Here is a 23231-nt window from a genome sequence, read left to right as displayed (position 1 = left end):
CCGCACAAGCCAACCGCACACCGGGAGGCGGTACAATAAACTGTAAACAAACAAGAAGAAATAAAGCGACCAAATCGGTCAAACAAAGATTAAAAATACTTAACGGCTTCCGCGCCACAGGAGATATTCGCAGCGGTTTGTATAGGTACTTATAGTTCACAAATTCAGAATAACTTAAACTAAAAAAGGCCGTCAAACGCCGCAGATACGATCTTAGAGAGAATATTTATGTACGCGTTCCAGAATTCCTATACGAAAATATAGTTATGAGCAGGGACCCTACATAAAACTCATCCAAATTTCAGAAAAGCTTTATGGAGGGTCCCGAAAGGGGCTAAGCCAGGCCCTGCTCATAGAACATTTCATGGTAGGGGTTCAATGCCTTATTATTAGGTCCTCACTAATAATCATGATGAAATGGCACGATTTTTTTCTACTCAGTCTGTGTTTCATAGGAAGGCTGTGGGAAGTTTAGAAACAGTCTTCCAGTGACATCATCATTAGGCAGATATTTTTTTATTTATTTTTGCAAAAGAAAATTAGATTTTCATTATCGTGACGATAGCTTCCATTTTCGCATTGCAACTTTTCAGAACTAGAAAGCCTGCAGTTTCTATTAGGTTGTATTCCCCATCAATGGAAGACAGTTTCTGAACTCCCCACAGCCCTCCTATGAGACACAGTAGAAAATAAATTGCCTTTTTTCATGATTATTAGTGAGGACCTATTATATGAAGATAGGTTGAAAAGTGGTGAAGTGGTCCTTTAAATTAGATTTGTTTTTGTAATCCAGGGGATTATGTTACTATTATATAAACACATGACAATTGGATTTGGATTCAGTAACAGACTATATTATATAAGTAATATATGACCCAACCCTGTGGGCTGCTAGGGGTCAAACATGGTTTAAGCTGCTTTTGGTGAAGCCATCCATTCACTGTGGCAGCCTCAGTCAGTCAGTCATTGTTTTGCAAACCAACTGGTTCAGCAGGTAACTCATGCCTATAGAACAGCAGGCATTGTTCTATCTAAAGTCTACTCTAAACAATCATACACTGCATTTCCAAATTCCAATGAAACCATGCACACTGGCAGTCTTATTCCTTCCAGGGAGGCAATTACTTAATTAGCTTGCTCTCTTCTCTTAACCATAATGTAATTTGTTGCAATGTGCATGGCTGCTGTCTTCTTCAACACGTAACGTCACCCACCTTCTTTAAATAATGGCTATATGTCGTTTTAAACGTAAAAAAGGGAAACTAATAAAGTGAACCAAATGTGCATATTATGATTTGACACAAAAGGATGACTACAAAATACCTAACAAACAGTAGGCCTACGCAAAAAAGACAGCAATATCCTTAACATTTTTCAAGTTGGGATAATAGTATAGACTATAGAAGTTTCACATTCATGTGTTAATAATAATACACTTACCCAACAACAACCCGTTGACGAGGGGTTTGTATTAATATTGTTGTTTCTCTGCCTCGGACATGTCAACTTGACCTTGTTGGCTCCCTTGTGGAGTCCTAGCCTGGCTAATAAACCAGACCGAATCAGCCGTTGGCAAAAAAAATGCCTGCCGGCGACAGTGTTGTGTGACAGTGATATTAATCTGTTTTATTAGCCAGGCTAGTGGAGTCCCACAACTCGACCCTCCGACCCACCCAAACCCCAGGCTCCGGCTGAACTGAAGAGAGTCTGATTGCGAAATCACATCTGGCTCACTGGCTCAGGCAGCAGGCTGCCTGCCGAGCAGGCTGATCAGTGAGAGAGCAGTGTTGGACAGACAACACACCCGCCAAAGAATGTGACTTTTTTTTAACCGATTAAAAAACAGAGATGGTTCTTCGCACGGTGGACTAACGGTGCTGCTGTAAATATAGACATTTAGTCATGATCGATCATCAGCATCACATCGGAATCCTAAAAAAAAAAACCACACATTGGATTGAATAATAGAAGCATGTCTAATGAAACGCCCGCCGGTCACCATCACCACCAGAGCAGGGTTCGTTCTAGTTCAGGGCACCACCACCTCCATCATCCCAAAATAATCCGGAGAGGAGCGACTACAGAGACATGCCGAGGTGCAGCGCTAAATGGGTGGCTGTGGTCGTGCTGATATCGGGCGTTTGTGGCGTGTTCGTCTTCTGCGAGTACCTCATCTATTTCCCGACCATACTGAAGTGCGCCTGGCCCAGCCTCGGCCACCATGTGCGGGACGCCGCCGAGGGCTCCAGCAGCAGTGTCCGTGCGATGGTGCTGTCGGACACCCATCTCCTCGGAGCCGTCGGAGGACATTGGTTTGACAAGCTGCGAAGGTATTTTAATGACCGTTCATTCAATTTCGTGTCGTGGGATCTACTGATCACGTAGCCTTATTTAATGCCATATCATCCGTCGTTTATTTGTTCAATGCAGCACATAAGCAGATGGAATTTGATTTGTAAACAATAACACTGCAATGTGGCATGTGCCCCCCGCACACACAGGGAATGGCAGATGGAGAGGGCTTTCCAGACCGCACTGTGGCTGCTAAGGCCCGAAATCGTATTTATTTTGGGGGATATCTTTGACGAAGGGAAGTGGAGCTCACAAAAGGTATTAGGGTATTTTATCTCTGTGCTGCAGAGTCAATCCCACATGATGCTGCTGCTTATAAATATGGCTGTGTGGGCAGCCTGTGGTACAATGCTGCCTGTGTTTGTTATGCACCCACTCTGCAGGACTGGGAGGATGATGTGCGACGCTTCCATAGGATGTTCAGACATTCCCCTGACACAGAACTGGTTGTTCTGGTTGGGAATCATGACATCGGCTTCCACTACGAGTATGTTAATCCCTGATTTCCCGATCCCTTTAATTTCAAGGAACACCCCAGTCTGAAATGGATGATATTATGATGATGCACCTACTCTACTAGGTCTCCAATCTAACCTGACTCCACCAGATTACAGGCAGTATTGAGTATTTAGTTCTGCCACCAGCTGGCAGAGTCAGGTTAGCTCCAATCTACTCTTATCTAAAATCCCGAGCATTCATTTTACTCAAGAGTACAAATGGAGACAAAATTGGTTCCTATTTCATAACTATCAATCATTTAGCTGGGGGCTCACTGGAATCCCCACATGGACCCCTGGGAGTCCCCAAACAACGCAACGTTCAGTTGGGGTTTCAGTAAAAACCTTTGGGTGAAATATCCTTTCTCCTATTAAATCGTGTTCTCCAGGCTATTTAACTTTAAGTGACATTGACAGTACCGATGTTGATCTAAATTCTGCCTGCGCTCTAGGTTGTTTAACTGCAAACTCTAATTCCTAGACACACAAAGTTAATGAATGCCTGGAAGATGTCATTAAACGCCACGTATTCCAAAGGTCTTTTAACAACACTATTTGATTATAATCTGGTTACATTGAGATTACACTTAACCAATTTAGACCCAGACAGCCTATGTTGTCATACCTTTCAATCCGGGAAAGCATCCATGTCAAATTTATCGCAAGACAAATTTCAGTGCGAGCTGACAAAGTACTATCATAGCATATCATTTTAGATATCGTTACTGTCGGCAGAAACATCCATATTCTAACTTCTTGTGGGTTTTTTGGAAATTAATGCCCGACTTGATCATACTACACTACAGCATTACACAATAGCATCACAAGTATCATATCCTTTGAGCTTATATCTGCTACTTTTGATGCTTTTGAATTTGAATCCTGAAAGTCAGTTTTGGACATTTGAGGGGTGCACTGCAGTACTAAGTTCCGACCAGTCATTGGTCCGACAACGACAACCTACCTCAAACCCTAACCTAACCATAACCGCAAGCATGGAGGAAGGAGCGCATGTTCGCCAACCTTAATGCATGTTCGCCAACCTTAATCCGGTCGCCAACCTTAAAGCATGTTCGCCAACCTTCCGGTCATTTTCCGCATGTCGGACCAATGACTGGTCGGAAAAGACACCCATTTGGTTTCTTTTCTACCTGGCAGACTATCTATCTATCTCTCTTTCTCTCTCTGGCAGCATTCATTTATATATAAATTTTTGTAATACAAAACGTACATTTTTCAGAACACTTTAGGTTCGGATTTAGGTGTTTTTAGAATCTTTAAATGGGTTAAATTTAACAAATTTGTTTGATACTATTGGCACGTTTAGACAATGTTCATTTGTTACTGTCCAAACGCACCTGCATAATTCTGAACTAACTGAAAATAGACGGCACAGCAGGTTTGGAAAGAAAAAGGTATATTATTCACACTGTGCTGCTCCCCCTGCTGTAGGATGGACTGGTTCAAGATACAGCGCTTTGAGAAGGTGTTCAATGCTACAACCACCAGGATCGTCACCAAGAAGGGAGTAAAGTGAGTAAAAAATCTAAGTACATCTTATATACACTAGCGTGCCCGGCGCTGCTTACCCACTTTAAGACCTGACCACCGAAATTATGTATTTGGCTGCGGAGCCCAATCTCAAAATATTGTGTTCCAGGGACCCAGAGAAGCAAAGATTTTTGTTTAAAAAGTTTCGCGATTTAGCACGTCACTTTGGGCATGAGCTATGAACTTGTAGATCTGCTATTTTTAAATAGCCAAAGTAAATAATTGTTAAACTGGTTAAAATCGAAAATGGCACATCATAGATTTTTGTGTTGGCTATTAAAGAATAGCAGATATTTTGAACATTTTTGAAAAATCTTGAAAGTGTGAACTACTTATTTAGAAGGCATTTGTCAAATGAAATGTTTGCCTCAGAAAAGGGTCTCTAAAGTCTCTGAAGTGGGGGGTTCATGCGGTTATGCCTTGCACACGTCCGTGTTACTTGCCAGAAATAACAGACTTGTTGCATTTTTCACTTTCACTTTCACAAGGCTTTGCTAGTATGAATGACATTTTGTGATATTGTGCTTTCTGTTAGTTTTCTTCTGGTGAACAGCGTGGCACTCCATGGTGACGGATGTCCTATATGTCAGTCTGTGGAGAAAGAACTGCTCAAACTCTCCAGGGATCTCAGCTGTTCTCTGCAAGTAAGAATGCCTTCTATTATTCAGGAGAACAGTTGCACACAGCATGTCAGCATTTCTGACAAACTCCACGATGCCTGACTTATCGACTTGTTTATCGACTTAAACAAGATGTATTCAGAGAGTACACTCGATATGCACTACAGTTTGGCATACACACATCAAAGATGATGATTTTTTTTTAATTAATTATTTTACATGTCATGAACCCCAACAGAAAGAAACATACAGTACCCTACCCCCCCCCCCCCCCCCCCCAATCTCCCACATGTCCTTGGGGAAGCAAAAATAACACTTTCTAAGGAAGTGAAAATAAGAAAAAGCAGGGGGTAACAAAGACAAATGTCTATCGCAGTTAGATTCTATTAAAATGAACAGTTATAAGAGAGAAAGGAGAAAGGTGTCCAAAATTCAGTGAAATCTTTTGAATGTATTTTTTTAAAGAAGAACGAACATTGTATTTTTTTTGTAAGAAGATGTTAATGCTAGGGTGGGGTAAGGACCCCTCAATGAAGCAATATATGAGGCTATGAGGGAAACAAAAGTAGGACAACCTGACAACTGGTAAACAGGAGACGCACCAAAAATGGTACAGGGACATGGAAACTGTTACTGGAATAAAACAACTGTAGTTTCTCAACACAACTTTATTGCCGGCACGTCGCCAGACCCCAACTGAACAACTGACTCACAGTATAACAACATCCGGTTTGTATACACCGGTCTTCCCTTAAGGTCACAGTGCATCATATAACACATACACACAGTAAGCAGGGAACAAAATTAACTTAACAGAAACAACAAAGGACGTCTAGCAAGGAGCAAGTTTTGTGAAAGAAAGTGTGTGGTCTGCCAGAGAGAAAAAAACACCTGATACAAGAGTCATTGTATCAGGAAAGTTTAACTCACGTGGCCCTTCTTTTGAGCCCCAGTTCCTTTCCCCATGTATCTTTTAGCTAGGAAATAGAAGACAATTGTGAGGAGATGAGAAAGTTATAAATTGATGAGATGTCATTCAGTAATTCTGACAAAGACATTCAGGTCTCCAATGACCTTCAGGTAGTTTATTATTAGATGGGGCACAGGCTTTCGGCAGTGCCTTCCTCGGTCACCTCTGTCACACTATTGATTTTGTCTTTTTGCAGAAAGTACAGTCGAGCAGCAGCACAGAGGAGAGCTGTGATGGTTCACAGAGCTATCCGCCTACACCACCCATCATGTTACAGGTATTCTTTTGACAGAAGTCACACATTGTAATGGAGATAAGAGTGCCTACCAATTCTGAGTTCAAAAACCTTTTCTAAATCTTGTTTGCCGTGGTGTGGCCTCTTGCCTTTCTTAAGAGAGTAAGCCCTTACTGCCATACAGAGCAACTTACGTGGTCTGGAGCTCTTTGTAACATTAAAAACAACAGGTTGTACACATAAAAAAGGAAGTCAAAGCCAATAGCAGGCACCCTTACATCTGTGGACCATCTTGTTGGAGCACAATGTACAGAGGAATCACAACATACTGTCTACTGACCATTCCCCTGGCTGTCTGACTCTGTTCCACAGCACTATCCTTTGTACAGGGTGAGTGATGCCACCTGTACGGGACAAGATGCTGCATCGCCCGAAGAGCGCCATCTGCTGTTCAGAGAGAAGTATGACGTGCTGTCTAAAGAGGCCTCTCATAAGGTATTAATGTAGTAATGCCAACACCCCACAATTATGTCATGAAAAGGGAATTTCCTTTGTTAAAATGAAACGACGGCTCCGATATTGAGAGCCAGCCATGGTCAAAGCCATAACGAACGTATGATGTAAAATATTAAATGAACCATGAATTGTTCTCCTATTAAGATCTGATTTTAACCACTTAAACCCTATTGGATATTTCACTGACCGGCGTCCCCCAGGAGTTTGCCCCACGTTACACTAGCCTCGTGTAGCAATACTAATATCACTGCAATGACAGATATTTGACGGATATTAGTCTCGTCCCTCTCAGTCAGTGTTAGATTTGTTTTAGCAATGTCCATATTTGAATACAGGGCCCTAGTTGGTTATAGCCTGGTTCCAGAGGAATCTGTTTGGCCGTCGCCTGTCACCATTTCGGCCGTTAAGTCCTCCCACAATTGAGAGGGGCCAGACTTAATCTGCCTGGGGCAATATGCATTGCAAAGGCAGATGAAGGCTGGCTATGCGAGGCTAACGTTGCACCACAATGCATTTGCATTGTATGCCATTGAGTGGAAATGTTTATATCCTCTGTTAACTACAAGCAGGGGCTCCCAAAGGTTTACAAACCAAGCACCCCCAACAAGCCATAGCCTCAGCAGTGGAAAGAGGAAGGTGCTGCAGCAGTCTGTTATTCTAAAACCATTTTAATAAACATGGTTAATATGACATATGGTATTAGTGTTATTTCTTCATTCAGAGCATGCAACACATTACACAGCATAAGATAGGTGATGGAGCAATCGGTGTAAATGTATGACAGCTATAATTTCAATAAACATGGTTATGACATGGTGATGTAGACACTACGTGTAGTGTATGTTCTGCCGTAATTGAAAAGGCTTCGACGGCAAGCAGGTTTATGTATCGAGCACTGATCCATTTCCGGTTGCCGGAGCGGACTGCCATAGCCGTCATTGCTAATGGCAGATCTACAACTGTAGATAGACTATAATTGCCATTAGGGTTCATGTGGTTAAACCGTTTATGTCTCTGTGTCGTCTCTCAGCTGCTGGACTGGTTTGAGCCCCGTCTCATTCTGAGTGGACACACGCACAGCGGCTGTGAGGTGCTCCACGACAACAAGTACCTTGAGATCAGCGTGCCGTCCTTCAACTGGAGAAACCGCAACAACCCCAGCTTCATACTGGTGAATACATTAGTTGTCAGCAAGTTCTGTCCTGATATCAGACACTTTTCTTTTCATGAACAGGCTTTATGCCAGCGGCCCCCAAACGTTTTTGGCCGTGCACCCCCTGTTACCTCCTGACCTAGCTGACGCACCCCCCCAGCGCTAAGTCTCGTTGTATTTGGCGAAAATGATAATTATGGCAAATGACCACAGAATGTCACTGCACTGAGAGACATGCAGTTGCTGTATACTCTCACAGCTGCTCTATACATCTCCTTACAACAGTGGTTTACCAGATTTTGCCATTTGTGTTAAATAACACCATAAAACTGTCATTACCCTTTTCATGTCACACACTCCCTAGAGGGCGTTCGTGCATGACAAGGGGTGCACACACCAGTTTGGGAACCCCTGCTCTATGCAGACAGAATAATGATTCCTCCTTCAGGTGCCCTTCCCTACTTTCACAGGTGTTACCGATACTAATTAAGGCTCTGTTAGTGTACAGTGGTACTCAAACCTTTTAATTTCAAGGACCCCCATAACTCTGAGATTGTTACACCCGAACGGGGCCATTTGCAACCCACCCAAGGACACTTTGAGACCCACTGGTGTAGCAGAGTGTTCCAACATGCACAATAGCAGTTGTCTTAAGTTCCTCTCTCGAAGAGAGTCATATGGGGGTGCCGCCACCTGGTGGCGCAAAAGCACAGAAACTCTGCATGTACTCACGAACAATTCCATTGGATCGTGAACGTGAAGCTCACGGTGACCTCCCTAACCCCACCCACTCGGTATAAAACCGGGGGTTGGTCTCATGAGCGTCATTCCTCTACCTTTCTGCCGCAGATGCCAGATCGCTCTGACAAAGAATTCACCACCGGCTGTTGAAACTGTTTTCCCTAGAACGGACGAGTTTTTCTCATACTTGTACCTGGAAATTCGCAGCCCCTGCGAGGTGTTTTTCACTCACGAACGTTGCAGAAAAGTTCTCTCCAGCAGTAAGTCCTTTACACGGACAATAAAACACAAGTGTGCAGTCACGCGGCTTGTCGTTTAGTCCTTCTCTTCTACTAGCTTTGCGCCTTAGCACTCAGCTAGCTTACTGCTTCGCTTGGTCTACAGTTAGCTGCCACGTTCAGGGTTGCTGCTAGCTTAGCCTCCCTAGTGCTACTAGCTTTCAGCTTCCCTCATTAGCGAGTCCGCTGCTTAAAGCGTAGCCGTCAGGCACGTTTTTTCCCCTTCGTCTACGCTAGCTACGTCCCGCCGTTAGCCCTCAGCCTACCGGCGAGGTAGGCTGAGGGCTAACGGCTAATCATTGGAGGAGATTTCAATGCACAGCTTGGACCAGAAAAGGCACCCTTCACCTTCCATAAAGCAAGCAACAAAAACGGCAGACACCTGTCAGACTTTCTGGATCAATGCAATCTCATAGCCGCTAACACCAAGTTTCAGAACCGCCCAGGCAGGTTGTGGACGCATCGATACCCAACTGGACATCTTGCACAACTCGACTATGTTCTGTTCAGAAAGAAGTGGCAAAACAGTCTGAAGAACTGCAGAGCTTACACATCATTCGATAGTGTGGGATCTGACCACAAGATTGTCTCCTGTAGGTGCCAAATCAGCTACAGGCAGACTAAAGTCCCATCACAGGACCCGATGAAAAAGGTGGACTGGAAGAGGGTTGCCGCAGACGCCACTCTCTGTCACACTTACACAGTGGCAGTCCACAACAGGTACTCCTCGCTCTTAGAAGAGATGGAGGACAAAACAGACTTAAGTGCCAGATATGAACTTTTAGCTGCAGCAACTAAAGACACAGCTTTGAAATCTCTCCCGAAGAAGCAAAAGAGTACCCAGTCCACCTCTGACAGCCCTAACGTTACCAAGGCAAGAACAGCACTGAAGAAAGCCTCAGAGACCCATCGGACACGTCCTACCAGAGGTTCACAAGCAGGACTGAAGGCAGCCAAATCTGCTCTTGATGTTGCCTATACCAGAACACTTGAGGATCACATCAAGATTAAAACAGCTGAACTGGAAAGGGCACATGAGGAGAAGAGGCACTCTGCTGCCTGGGAACTTCTCAGGGAACTGACCAATAAGAAGTCCTCCCCTGTCATTAAGATCAGAGGTAAAACCACAGAAGACCGCCTGAACACCTGGTATGATCACTTCAGTAAACTCCTTGGTAACCCTGATCAGCAGCCAGTCGACCTAAGTGCTCCATTCTACAACCTAAAGGTTTCTAACAAACTGCCTATCAGAACTGACCCCTTTTCCATGGATGAACTGCAGACCATCATCAAAGGAATCGGCAAGTCAAAGACCCCTGGACCTGACGGTATTCCTGCCATCATATGGAAACATGAACTATTTCATGAAGAGCTCCTCATGTTCTGCAACGAAACACGCAAGGGCAACAAACCCACTGCCTTCTCCATATCTAGCCTCATACCGTTACCCAAGAAAGGCGACCTCCAGCAGCCTGGGAACTACAGAGGTATATGCTTGTCAGCCATTGCTTCCAAAATCTACAACTCTCTTCTACTTAACCGCATTACACCTCATGTTGACCCAGTTCTCCGTAGGAACCAAAATGGTTTCCGTAAGCAAAGATCAACTCTACCACAGATCCTTGCTTTAAGGAGAATCATAGAAGAACTCCGGGTATCAAAGAAGAAAGCTTCCATCATTTTTGTAGATTTTTGCAAAGCATTCGATAGCGTGAACAGGAAAGCTATGATGCATATACTGCTCAACTATGGAATACCAGAAGTAACGGTGAAAGCAATAGCAGTGATGTATGAGAACCCTGTCTGCTTTGTGCAGAGCATTGATGGACCAACAAAGGAATTCGAGACAACCACAGGCATCCTTCAGGGTGACACACTCGCTCCTTTTCTCTTTGTCATTGTCGTTGACTACGTCCTAAGGCAAGCGATGGATACCATCTCCTCCAGAGGTCTCACAATAGGCAGAAGATCTGGTCGTCAAAGTCAGAAGTGGCTGACCGACCTTGACTATGCGGATGACATCGCACTGTTTGCTGAACACATAAACTCTGCTCAAGAGCTTTTAACATCACTAGAAGTGTCAGCAGCCAAAGTTGGCCTATTGCTCAATGCCAAAAAGACAGAATGCCTGCTTCTGAATGAAGACTCTGTTCACCCAACCATCCGCTCCATGGACGGCAGTGACATCAAAGAAACTGAGGATTTCAAATATCTTGGATCATACGTAGTCAGTAGCAGAAAGGACTTCCTGACAAGGAAAGGACAGGCCTGGAGTGCTTGTAATAAGCTACATCTTATATGGCAGTCAGACATCTCAAGAGCTACCAAGATCAACCTGTTCAAAGCCTGTGTGGAAAGTATCCTTCTCTATGGTGCCGAAACATGGACAATGAATAAGGAGTTTCGGGATCGTCTTGACGGAACATACACAAGACTCCTCATGCGTGTCCAGAACCTCTCATGGAAGGACCATCCCACAAAAGCTCAGATTTATGGAGGCACCCCCCCCATCTCAGTTGTGGTGGCAGAAAGAAGACTCCGCTTTGCTGGACACTGCCACAGAGCAAAAGACCAGGTCATTTCGGATATTCTTCTGTGGAGACTACCCTGCCCATCAAGAGGAACACGACCTCTCACTTTTCCAGATGTCCTGAGTAGGGACACAGGACTGACTGTGAATGAACTTGGTGTGGCAATGAGCAACAGAGACCAGTGGAAGCAGCTTGTGTCGCAGATCTCGAGGGCACTCGAAGGATGATGATGACCGGCGAGGTGCTGACCAGCTACTAGCTAGACCCACGGCCCATAGCTACACGCTTCGTCTACGCTACCTGCGTAGCTATACGCTAGCTACGTCCAGCCGTTAGCCCTAGGCCTACCGGCGAGGCGCTAACCAGCTATTAGCTAGACCCACGGCCCGCAGCCACACGCTACGTCCCGCTTTTTAGCCTTCAGCCTTCCGGCGTCGCGCTAACTAGCCACATCCTCGCTAACCTCCAAGCTATCTTCAGCCGTTAGGCGTTGATTTAGCGTCGCCATCGTATCTTACGTAACTTACGTAAGTTACGTAGTTTACGGCCCGCTCTTAGCCTTCAGCCTTCCGGCGTCGCGCTAACTAGCCACAGCCTCGCTAACTTTCAAGCTATCTTCAGCCGTTAGGCGTTGATTTAGCGTCTCCAGCGTGCCTTACAACGCTGACTTGACGTCCAGCCGAACGGCGCCGTCAACTAGCATTCTCCGAGCGTAAGTTACGTAAGTTACGTAGTTTACCGCCCGCAGCTACATGCTACCTCCCGCTCTTAGCCTTCAGCCTTCCGGCGTCGCGCTAACTAGCTACAGCCTCGCTACCCTCCGAGCTATCTTCAGCCGTTAGGCGTTGATTTGGCTTCACCATCGTATCTCACAACGCTAGCTTGACGTCCAGCCGAACGGCGCCGTTAGCTAGCATTCTCCGAGCGTACGTTGGTTACGTAAGTAGGTTACGAGAGTTACGTAAGTTACGTTCCATAACCCTGGTTTTTTGAGTTAATTTTTTAATTTTTATTAAATCAACTCCATCGCACACCATGGCCACCGGCGGTGACGACAGTGACTTCGACCCCCCCCCCCCATGGAACCAAAGAGTTGCTTCAGACATGGCTGTCTCTACCTCCTCTCCCAGACAGACACACATGCACTGTGCATGTTTTGTCTTTGTCTTCCACACATCAGAGATGCCTTGAGAACACACCACAGTTTCACAACGTGGTTTTCTCTGTTTGGACAGCTGATCTTCAGTGGAGCACCACGAGTCCTACTCTTTCTACTCCACCACCACTTTACTTTTACCCTGTTTTGTGAGTTACAGACAGTTTTCCTCACAACATTTTTGTTATATTATATATTATTATTATATAATGATATTATATTATAACTTAAAAGAGAAGTGCTTCTACAAGCTCTTGGACTGCTGGTTCCTCCTTCAAGCTGCACCAACACCCAAGACGACCTGCAGGGGTGACAACAGCCCTCCCGGGTTCCCCGAGGAGGAACGCCACCTGGGGTCTAGAGCATGGGTCTAAAGCATGCTCGCCAGGCTTTCGAGACCCCTGGTCTCTCCCCCTGCTGCTTCTGTTGCAGACAGGGAGACAGACTGACGCATCTCACGCGTCAAGAGTCACCAAGACAGGTCCCTGGTCGACACCTCCGAGCCCTGCTGTCCCGACCAGCCCCAAACCTCGAGGTCTAGGCCCAACGCCTCGTCCTCTCTCTCCAGACCCCTCAACCTTGACGCGTCTCAGAGACACCATGGCGAGCCCTTCCTCGGCTCCTCCCCTGCCAGGAAGGCGACTCGGACCGCCAACAACAAGCTCCACACGCTCTTCACCACACTGGTGAACAGGCCTGTGGAGCCAGACCCAAGACATCAGCCAGGCCTCGCCGGCTGGCTCTGGGTGCTGCTCTCCCTCCAGCGGGATCTCGTCGGCCCACCAACGAGGCTCCCCCGATCCGGGTGGTTGCGACGACGGGATGTCGGATGCAGTCCTAGGCCTCCACCGACAACTACCGCTACTACTACTTCACGCAGCGGCCAGACGCACAAGTCTCACTCGACGTGGTTCCCCAGCGACCCTCGACTACCGACTGCTTCCCTCAACATTACAGGTATGTACATTGTGAAGCTAGGTTTGTTTAGCTGTTAGCTAACCTTTTCGAGGTCGGGAGTAGCAACCTCGTTGGATGGCCGATGCCACCCTAGCATGCTTAGCATTCTAGATAGGCTGCTTTCAAGGTGGACGATGGACAACGAGCTCCTCCAAGAGCTCCCTCCGTGGACGTGAGGGACAAATGTCCCCCACGCCCCACTGACCAACGCCGCCGCCCTCCAGCAGCCGCGGCCGGCACTAGGGAGGGCCACGCCAGCCTGGCCGCCAAGAAGATGTATGCCCTTGCTGCTGCACAGGGCAAACATCTCAACGCCGCTTCACTGCTCCAAGGATCTCTCACAGCCATCTTCGCGGGTATGGGGGCTGTCCCCTCCCGCGATGAGGTGACGGAGATGAAACGACGGCAAGGCTCAGCAGAAGTAGTGACACTTCCTGCCTCCCGGGGGAGACGCACCCTGACGTCTTCCCCCACCCCCCCCGCCTCAGGGCTTGCACTGGGCGTAGTAGTCTCGAACTGCACTCCCGAGCCGCCCCACAAGAGGTTGAGGCTCATGGCACGGGTTCCCGCCACGTACGGGCCCGTGACCAAGCCACACAAGTCTGCACTAAATGCACATGTTTCTGTATGTTTCTCCATAATAAGGGCACTGCCCAAAACAATAAGAAAACAACAAGAACACCAATGTCGGGGGACCATGAACCCTCTGTCAGGGGCAACCCACGGGCTGGCCACTGCAGAGGGGCGGGGCATGAAACTGGTGGCGTACTCAAACGCCACTGGGGAGACGGGTCATGCCGAAAATTTTCTCTGGTCTGAGGGTGGACCACCCTTTAACCAGGCGCATTGCATAGTGGGAACGCCACGGCGCGTCACCATGGGTTCTGCGCACCTTAGCGAAGGGTTACAGACTCCAGTTCGCTATGAGACCCACCGCGTTCGGAGAGGTCATCTTCACCGAAGCACGGGGTCAAGCTGGCCATATACTCCAACAGGAGACGATAACTCTAGTGGAGAAGAAGGCCGTCAGAGGTGCCCCTCAGCCAGAACCGCAACGGTTTCTACTCGGGGGACCATGAACCCTCTGTCAGGGGTAACCCACGGGCTGCCCACTGCAGAGGGGCGGGGCATGAAGCCGGTGGCGTGCTCAAACGCCACTGGGGAGACGGGTCATGCCGAAAATGTCTCTGGTCTGGGGGTGGACCACCCTTTAACCAGGTACATTGCACAGTGGGAACGCCACGGCGCGTCACCATAGGTTCTGCACACCTTAGCGAAGGGTTACAGACTCCAGTTCGCTATGAGACCCCCCATGTTCGGCGAGGTCATCTTCACCGAAGCACGGGGTCAAGCTGGCCATATACTCCCAACAGGAGATAATGTCTCTAAAGGAGGCCGTCAGAGAGGTGCCCCTCAGCCAGAGCCGCAGCGGTTTCTACTCCCGCTACTTTCTGGTCAAGAAAAAGGGGGGGGGGGGCTCCGTCCTATCCTGGACCTTCGAGCACTCAACAGACATCTCAAAACTTTCAAGTTCAAGATGCTGACGGCCAAGTCTCTGGCACGTTCCATACGCCCAGGCGATTGGTTCACGTCCATAGATCTAAAAGACTCCTTTTTCACATCCCTATCTACCCACCACACAGGAAGTTCCTGAGGTTCGGGTTTCAGGGGAGAGTGTACGAGTATACAGTTCTCCCCTTTGGGATGTCCCTTAGTCTCAGGGTCTTTGTTCGATGCACGGAAACTGCTCTCGCCCCATTACGGCAACAGGGTCTCCGGGTTGCAAGCTACATCGACGACTGGCTTCTGAGCGCGGCCTTGGAGCAGGAAGCGGTACAGAACACAGCCAGGGTATTGTCCCACGTGACCTCTCTAGGTTTCAACGTGAACCATACCAACAGCATGTTGACGCCAACGCAGTCCACGGACTTCATAGGCATCACGTTGGACTCAGTCGCATACACTGCGAAACTGAGCGCCGACCGGGTGGACGACCTACTGAAGTGTGCCGCACAGTTCAGGACGGGCCACACACTTCAACTCGGGGTGTGCCTGCGCATGGCAGGCCTCATGGCCTCAGCCATATCTCTGGCACGCTGGGCAGGCTGTACATGAGACCTTTCCGGTTGAAGTCTCTACACCTGCCTCCCAAGTTCACACGGCGCCGGGTGAGAGTCTCCCTGGGCTGTGTATTGGCCTTGAAATGGTGGTCTGACAGACGCAACCTGACGGAAGGGGTACCGCTGGGGTTGCCCCTGTCCAGAAGGGTGGTCACCACGGACGCCAGTCTTTCTGGCTGGGAGCCACTCACGAGGGCAGGACGGCCAGAGGGGTGTGGAACGGTTCCCTAGAGGGATCCGCTCACATCAACTGTCTAGAACTTCTGGCGGTGTTTTTCCTCGCCTTGAAGGAGTTCGAGCCGTTTCCTCGGGGGACATCACGTGTTGGTCCGTACGGACAACACCACGACGATGGCCTACATCATCAGACAAGGGGGGATCAAATCCCTGCGTCTGTGCTCACTAGCTCACAGACTGCTGGTCTGGTGTGACGGCCGGTTCATCTCCCTCACGGCCTGTCACGTCCCAGGACGCCAGAACTCAGCTGCGGACCTCCTATCGAGAGGCCCACTCCGCTACAGCGAATGGTCCCCCCATCCATGGGTGGTGGGCCAAATGTGGCGCAGATTTGGAGTTCCGGTGGCGGACCTATTTGCCACGGGGGAGAACACGAAGTTCCCCCTGTTCTTCTCCCTCACAGGCAGGCCGCCTCTGGGTCTGGATGCCTTGGCGCATCAGTGGCCTCAGGGCCTACTCTACGCCTTCCCACCGCTGGAACTGATCCCACAAGTTCTAGCCAGGGTGAGAGTTTTGGGCTCGGGGCTGCTACTGGTGGCTCCGGCCTGGGGGTCCTGGAGACAGGACATCGCTTCCCTCCTCTATCGCGACCCTTGGCGACTCCCTCTGAGGGTCGACCTGCTAACGCAGGCCAACGGCGAGATATTCCACCCGCGCCCCCAGCACTTGGACCTTTGGGTTTGGCCTGTGAGGGGGCACCGCTCGCGGTAGCGGATCTGCCACAGAATGTCATAGAGACTATTCTGAGTGCTAGAACAGTCTCCACCAGACGCCAGTGCAACACGGCTTGGCAGCTGTTTGAACGTTGGTGCTCGACCAGGCCTGGTGGGGTCCTTCCTTTCCAGGCCTCGGTGGGGCCCATCCGGACCTACCTGCAGGAATTCCTGGACAGAGGTCTAGGCTTGTCCTCGGTTGAGGTCAACTCGGCGGCGATATCCGCCTCCCACTTAGGTGTGAACAACGGACCGGTGAGTGAGAACCGCTGATCCGTCAGTTCATGAAGGGTGTCCTACACCTTAGACCGGTTGCCAGATCCCTGGTCCTAGCCGGGGATCTGACGGTGGTATTGTATGCGCTTAAGAAGGAGCCATTCGAACCACTGGAGGCAGTGGATTTGAAGTTTCTCTCGCTGAAGACCACGCTGCTGGTCGCACTGACGACTGCGAAGCGTGCTAGTGACATCCACGCACTCTCAGTCAATGAGAGCTGCATGAGGTTTAGTGGTAACAACGCTAAGGTCACGGTTAGGCCGAACTTGTCTTTCAAGCCAAAGGCCTTTCCTGCTGGTCGTGACCCGGTGGAGCTCTTGGCGTTCCACCCACCGCCTTTTGCCTCAGAGGAGGACAGGCGGCTACACTGTCTCTGTCCAGTCAGGGCGATCAGACTGTACAGGGACAGGACAGCTCCCTTCAGACAGGGAGATCAACTCTTTGTCTCTTGGGCCTCCCACGCCAGGTGGCAGGGGAAGCCTATAACAAAGGTGAGGCTTTCACAGTGGGTTGTGGAAGCTATACAACTGGCTTACACCAGTAGTGTGGTGGAGCTCCCTGAAGGGTTAAAAGCTCACTCCACGAGGGGCATGGCGGCATCCTGGGCCTTGGCACGGGGCGTCCCCATCCAGGATGTGTGCGCAGCGGCAAGTTGGTCGTCTCCCTTGACCTTTGCCACGTATTATAATCTTGACGTGGCACCCAGGGACTTAGCCCAGGCGGTCGTGGGTGCGGCAGCGCAGTGATTGACAGTACATAGTGCCCCCATGTTCGCATAAGCGTTCCCTAGAGTGGCTCTATGAGATGGTTAGCCATCAAGCCCGTTTCACGGGCACATGAGGCAGCTTGCTGTCGGCTCCTTAGTAGGGATTGATAGCAGTCGGACAGGTTGGTCTGTCCCGCTATCGGCTTTGCTCTACCTGGTCAGGGACCTAGGTAGCCTTTAATTGTCCTCCTTACGGGAGTATACACGTGCCACGCCTGAGGGTGACGTGCGTGTGTCTCTTGATAGGTGGACCGTGGATCGGTCCTATCAGCCGGTGTGATCATACGGGAGTGTTATGATCCCCATATGACTCTCTTCGAGAGAGGAACTTAAGACAACTTCGGGTTACTTCAGTAACCTCAGTTGTATAAGTGACTCGAAGAAGAGAGTCATCAAGACGCCCTTCTGCTTTGTCAGCGGCAGAAAGGTAGATTGATAGGAATGACGCTCATGGGACCAACCCCCGGTTTTATACCGAGTGGGTGGGGTTAGGGAGGTCACCGTGAGCTTCACGTTCACGATCCAATGGAATTGTTCGTGAGTACATGCAGAGTTTCTGTGCTTTTGCGCCACCAGGTGGCGGCACCCCCATATGACTCTCTTCTTCGAGTCACTTATACAACTGAGGTTACTGAAGTAACCCGAAGTTATCAGTCATCAGTAACACCTGTGAAGGAAGTAGGGAAGGGGCCCGGAAGTAGGAATAGTTATTCTGTGTGCATAGAGCCCATTGGACATTTTGAGGTTTGGATTGAGGCAACTACATGATGGGGCTCCTCACTGACAGGTGAGACAGTAGGGGCCCAGGCCGTAGCGTAACGGTCTGGGCACTGGACTGGTAATCCAGTCGCAGTGTGCCGCGGGTTCGACTCCCGGACCCGACACGGCCTTTACTGCATGTCATCCCCCCATCTCTCTCCCGTTTCCTGTCAGCCTACTGTCTGTCCCTTCAAAAATCAATAAAAGGCGTAAGCCGCAAAAAATATCTTAAAAAAAAAAAGAAAAAAAAGAAAAAAAAAAAAGTGAGACAGTAGGGTACAACAAGTGGGGAGGTTACATTTTTTTTATTTTCTCAATTGACAAAAATACAAAACTAGTTGAGAAAAAAGAAAAGAAAAATAAGTCTTGTGTACACACTTGCATTACATAGAAGACCAAAATATTATCTTGTGTTCTGATTTGCAAATGATTATTATTATATTGATGTCTTGATTGAGCACAATAAAAGTTTCTACAATGCTGCAGCTGGGTGCCTCTCAGTTTCTATTGCGAGAATACTGCCCGTGAAAATACTGCCTTTCAATCATTGCAGTGAATGAAGGCAGCCCAGCCCAGCTTTAATCTTAAATCACTTTATTTTAGATGTTTTAGATCTAAAATAAAGACTTGTCACTGTACAATACTTTGTTGTTGTCATGTTGCACCTAAAATTGCTGATATCTGTGCTGCTCTCATTGAAAACAATATATTTAGAACTCCAGCTTGGCACTCTTGAGTGCTGCATGGGTCACGTGACCTGACCACGCTGTTTTCAGCCCCTCATTGGCGCCACTCTCTCCCTACACATCTCTGCATTAATGATTAGAACGCTGAACTGTGAGAAGAAATGGTGTAGAAATAATTGGCTCCTCTAAATTTAGAAGAACATAGTGTCAAAGTGATGGATTCTCCATTTACCGCTGACTCATGATATTCCATCCCTCTTCTCCCAGGCATTATTTTCAAGTCGGTCTGAAATTAGACCATTAGAAATGGACAATGTGCCGTAAGACGGTAGTACTGTATATACAGGTAGATGGGGCTTAAGTGTTTTCACTTGCTAACGTTATTCGATTCCTCTCCTGTCCAGGCTTCCGTCTCCGCTAGCAGCTACAGTTTGTCCAAGTGTTTCATGCCAGAGGAGAGTACGGTCATCGCTGTGTACTGCTCTGCCGGTGCCGGCGTCCTGTTCCTAGTCCTGGCCCACTGTCTGTGGATGAAAGGCCTGCTGCAGTGTGCCAGCCTCTGTCTCCTGGGAAAGCACAAGTATCTGTAATGAAGACACGTATACCCCGAGATCAGCATGCCATCCTTCCAACTGGAGAAAGTCAGTCAGTGACCCCAGCTTCATTCTGGATACACAGGGACTCGGAGCTTGATTTTCAGCTCCTGATGTGACGCTGGCTTTTCTTGAGGTGGCTCTTTTGGCACGGGCTTGTGTTGTGCGATCTAGCTTGCGGGTCAACTAGACTGGGAACGCGTGGACAATGGGAGTTTCCCCAAAGCCTCCGAGTGCTGTCGCTGTCCATTTACTGTCAAAGGAGTCCAGCCTCCACGCATCCTTTTATGTTGCTTTGGTTTGGTGTGATCCAGTCTCTGTCTCTGTCTACTTGGAGACGGGCTACGTAACACCAATCAACCAGGGTTGTAAGAACAAACTCTCAAATCAATATCCTCCAGTCATGCCTGGTCATGAGACTGATCATAGTAAGCTCACAACACATCACAATGTGACAATGTGAGCTTGTGGTTATGGAGTTTTTATGTACACACAGTAATGGCACTTTACATAATGCACATACAAAGGTCTGACAAACACGTATATTTTAAAAACGTATATTTTCAACACAATCTACAAAAATGGCATTGTAAAACGGTGTTTGACACTAGGCAAAAGAAGTTTACCTTTTCAACAAGGCAATTAAATGTGCTTTACAATGTAAAGCACATTGAATTGCCTTGTTGAAAACAAACTTTATGTAAAGTTTAAGAAACCTGTTATAACAGGACATTTTAAATCAAATTAAAGGACAACTTTAGTTTTTTTCAACCAAGGTTCAGGTTTTAGGCAATTAAATGTGCTTTACAATGTAAAGCACATTGAATTGCCTTGTTGAAAACAAACTTTATTTAAAGTTTAAGAAACCTGTTATAACAGGACATTTTAAATCAAATTAAAGGACAACTTTAGTTTTTTTCAACCAAGGTTCTGGTTTTAGGTTGTTTTTAGACAAAGTAAAAGATGAGTGTAATTTTCTTTCATCTGCTTTCTTTCGTTTTAGGGATTTTAGCTGTTTTTGACAAAGGGGCGGGGGCATTCGAGCATGGGGCTAAATGTATTTATTTACAGTGATTTCTTTTTTTATTATTTACTATAGCTTTACTATACCCCAAGAAATTACATATGGCCACAAAAGATCACAGGATCTACTGAATGTGTCAAACTGACATATTAAGCCTATGACAGTGTGGCTTCCACCCCCTAGGCTGCCTTCACATTCAGTAGATCCTGTGATCTTTTGTGGCCAGATGTAATTTCTTGGGGTCTAGTAGGACTATAATAAATAATAAAATAAATAAATCGCTATAACATTTTGTAAAGAAATACATATTTAGCCCCATGCTCGAATGCCCCCTCCCCCTTGTCAAAAACAGCTAAAATCCCTAAAACGAAAGAAAGCAGCAAATGAAAAAAAATTAACTCATCTTTTACTTTCTCTAATAACAACCTAAAACATGAACCGTGTTTGAAAAAAAATAAAGCTGTCCTTTAAGTAAAACTAAGGTCTCATTCACACCAGAATGCTTTACTGCAATCCTGCTGCGTATTGTCAGAGTGTGTTTTGTTTGGCAGGTGTGAAGGCTCATTCGAAGTCTGATTCGGATCAAACAATCGCATTCTAGTTTGCCAAAAACGGGGGTTTCGCTTTGCTTCAAAGCGCACCTGACTTCGATTCACTGCAGGTGTGAATGCAATCGCATCAAATAAAGGAAATTAAATGTCAGGAGTAAACACAGTTGTAGACAGAGAGGGCATATTTTACGCAGCGCAAAGATGTCACGTTACCGTGGATAGACGTGGTCGAATGAGGATAAACGTTGGATAATTAATTTTGCGTTGTGCCTCCACAATGTGCCCAAAAGAACAGTGCGCGCTGTTCTTTTGGGCACGCATGCACACACACACAATCCCCGGCAACACACTGCATCCATGTAATCCTCACGTCCTATTAAGTCTGAACTATTACTCGAACTATATTTTTGAACACCATATATTTCACTGTATGGTTTATGAATTGAACACACTAACGTTCTCTGATGTGGTTCCCTACTGCGGTTTGACACAGCCAGTGTGAAGGAAAACGCAGCAAATTAAATGTGCAAGAATGATGCAACTTCTCTGCCCATTCGCATCGAGTCTACTGAAGCAGAGGTGTGAATGCAACCTAAGACTACCTTGATTGTACACTTTGTAGCACTAATGAAGCACACCTTGGTACATATTTTAATGTTTCATTTTAAAGGACTGAAAGTTGATCACTGCAGGTACTAACGGTGACATAAAAAGCAGATGTAAGTCAAACGGTATTGTTCATAATTTTCAACGTTTGATTTAGCCTGTTTAAGAAACTCAGGTAGTATCTACTACATAAATAGTATTGTCAGAATAGTATACTATATTGATTTTTAAATGCATTCCTCCAAGTGTCTAAACTTCGGGTTTATCCTACAGCAGCCTGATGTAGGGAAACTATCGAGAATTTATTTAAGAGAAACCTTGAAAACTACTGTATTTGTAAATACTAATGTATTTGTGTCTCCTCTGTTCTCCTTTGCTTAGCCACATGAACCATCGATTGGAGCCACGGGGGTCATTTATGTTCCTACTGTACATTATATAGGGTTTAAGTGGCTAAGCTGCCATGGCCAGAAAGAGAAATATGTTGGTGTGTCTCTTCACACTGATATTATTTATTGATTTGATGTAAGCACGTTTTACATTCAAAACTAAAATTTAGTTTAGAGGTTATGCGGATGCATAATGTGACTGGCAAGTTTTAACGTTGTTTAATGCAATCTGATTGCATTAAACGAATTGACTTTTATGTTTGGATGTATGGGCTTGCCAGCCAGTAGGCATTCCCGTATAACGTCGTCTGTGCATACCCTCTATTCTTGATGTCTGATAATGCACCAAGATTGCTGCTGCTGGGTGCTCGGATGGTTTTAGGATGCATATCGAAATGTACATTCATTTATTGATGACTCTGTGCCAATTGTTTCCTGTGGCCAAATGTTTTACATTTCTGATGAACTTTTAAGTATTAAAATAAAGCGTTGTGTGACAGCAGGAAAGTTACATTGTTATTGTTGTTGTCTGGTCTAGAGGGGCAGACGGTGGATCCTATTGGTTCACCCATCTGAGATCTTGGTTGCAAATAACTGATCTACAAGCTCACAACGCGTCGCACTGCAACGTGTAGACCTATTTTCAGAGCGCAACAAAGCATAAAATGACTTCTAGTTCTACTGGATCTCTTCTCCACTAGTCCCTCCCTAACATTTTAGTCTAGTCTTAGTTTCAATCATCATAGCAATTGCATCATCAAAGAGCCTGCAGGACACTGAGGAAGGAGCTGGACCGTTTTAACTGTCCCTACAAAGAGCCTGCAGGACACTGAGGAAGTAGCGGGACCGTTTTAATTGGGTCATTCATTGGGAATGGAAAAGGAGGGCCAACCAGCGCCACACATGTTAATTATATGGGTGCAACAGTTCATCAATATAATTGATTTAATCAGT

At 47.0% G+C, this 23231-nt stretch overlaps 1 protein-coding gene across 1 annotated transcript; it reads left to right on the top strand.

Moving 5' to 3' along the window:
- The first annotated feature begins 1753 nt into the window (after positions 1-1753).
- On the top strand, positions 1754-20378 carry mppe1 (metallophosphoesterase 1). Its single transcript, XM_083782524.1, has 9 exons — positions 1754-2330; positions 2502-2610; positions 2736-2839; positions 4302-4382; positions 4936-5044; positions 6187-6267; positions 6598-6720; positions 7772-7912; positions 19519-20378. The coding sequence occupies exons 1-9, from the start codon at positions 2089-2091 to the stop codon at positions 19702-19704; spliced, it is 1176 nt and encodes a 391-aa protein (XP_083638650.1). The 5' UTR covers positions 1754-2088; the 3' UTR covers positions 19705-20378.
- The last annotated feature ends 2853 nt before the right edge of the window (positions 20379-23231 follow it).

Source organism: Protomyctophum parallelum (assembly GCF_964188405.1).
Source record: "Protomyctophum parallelum genome assembly, chromosome: 14".
Lineage (NCBI taxonomy): Eukaryota > Metazoa > Chordata > Actinopteri > Myctophiformes > Myctophidae > Protomyctophum > Protomyctophum parallelum.
The sequence above is the reverse complement of the archived record's forward strand: the minus strand, read 5'-3'. Positions and strand labels throughout refer to the sequence as shown.

Excerpts from the sequence above, each read along its gene's own strand:
- mppe1 (XM_083782524.1), top strand. The coding sequence starts at position 2,089 with ATGCCGAGGTGCAGCGCTAAATGGGTGGCTGTGGTCGTGCTGATATCG. Across the intron at positions 2,611-2,735 it reads GGAAGTGGAGCTCACAAAAG|GACTGGGAGGATGATGTGCG; the intron begins GTATTAGGGTAT and ends CCCACTCTGCAG. Across the intron at positions 7,913-19,518 it reads ACAACCCCAGCTTCATACTG|GCTTCCGTCTCCGCTAGCAG; the intron begins GTGAATACATTA and ends TCTCCTGTCCAG.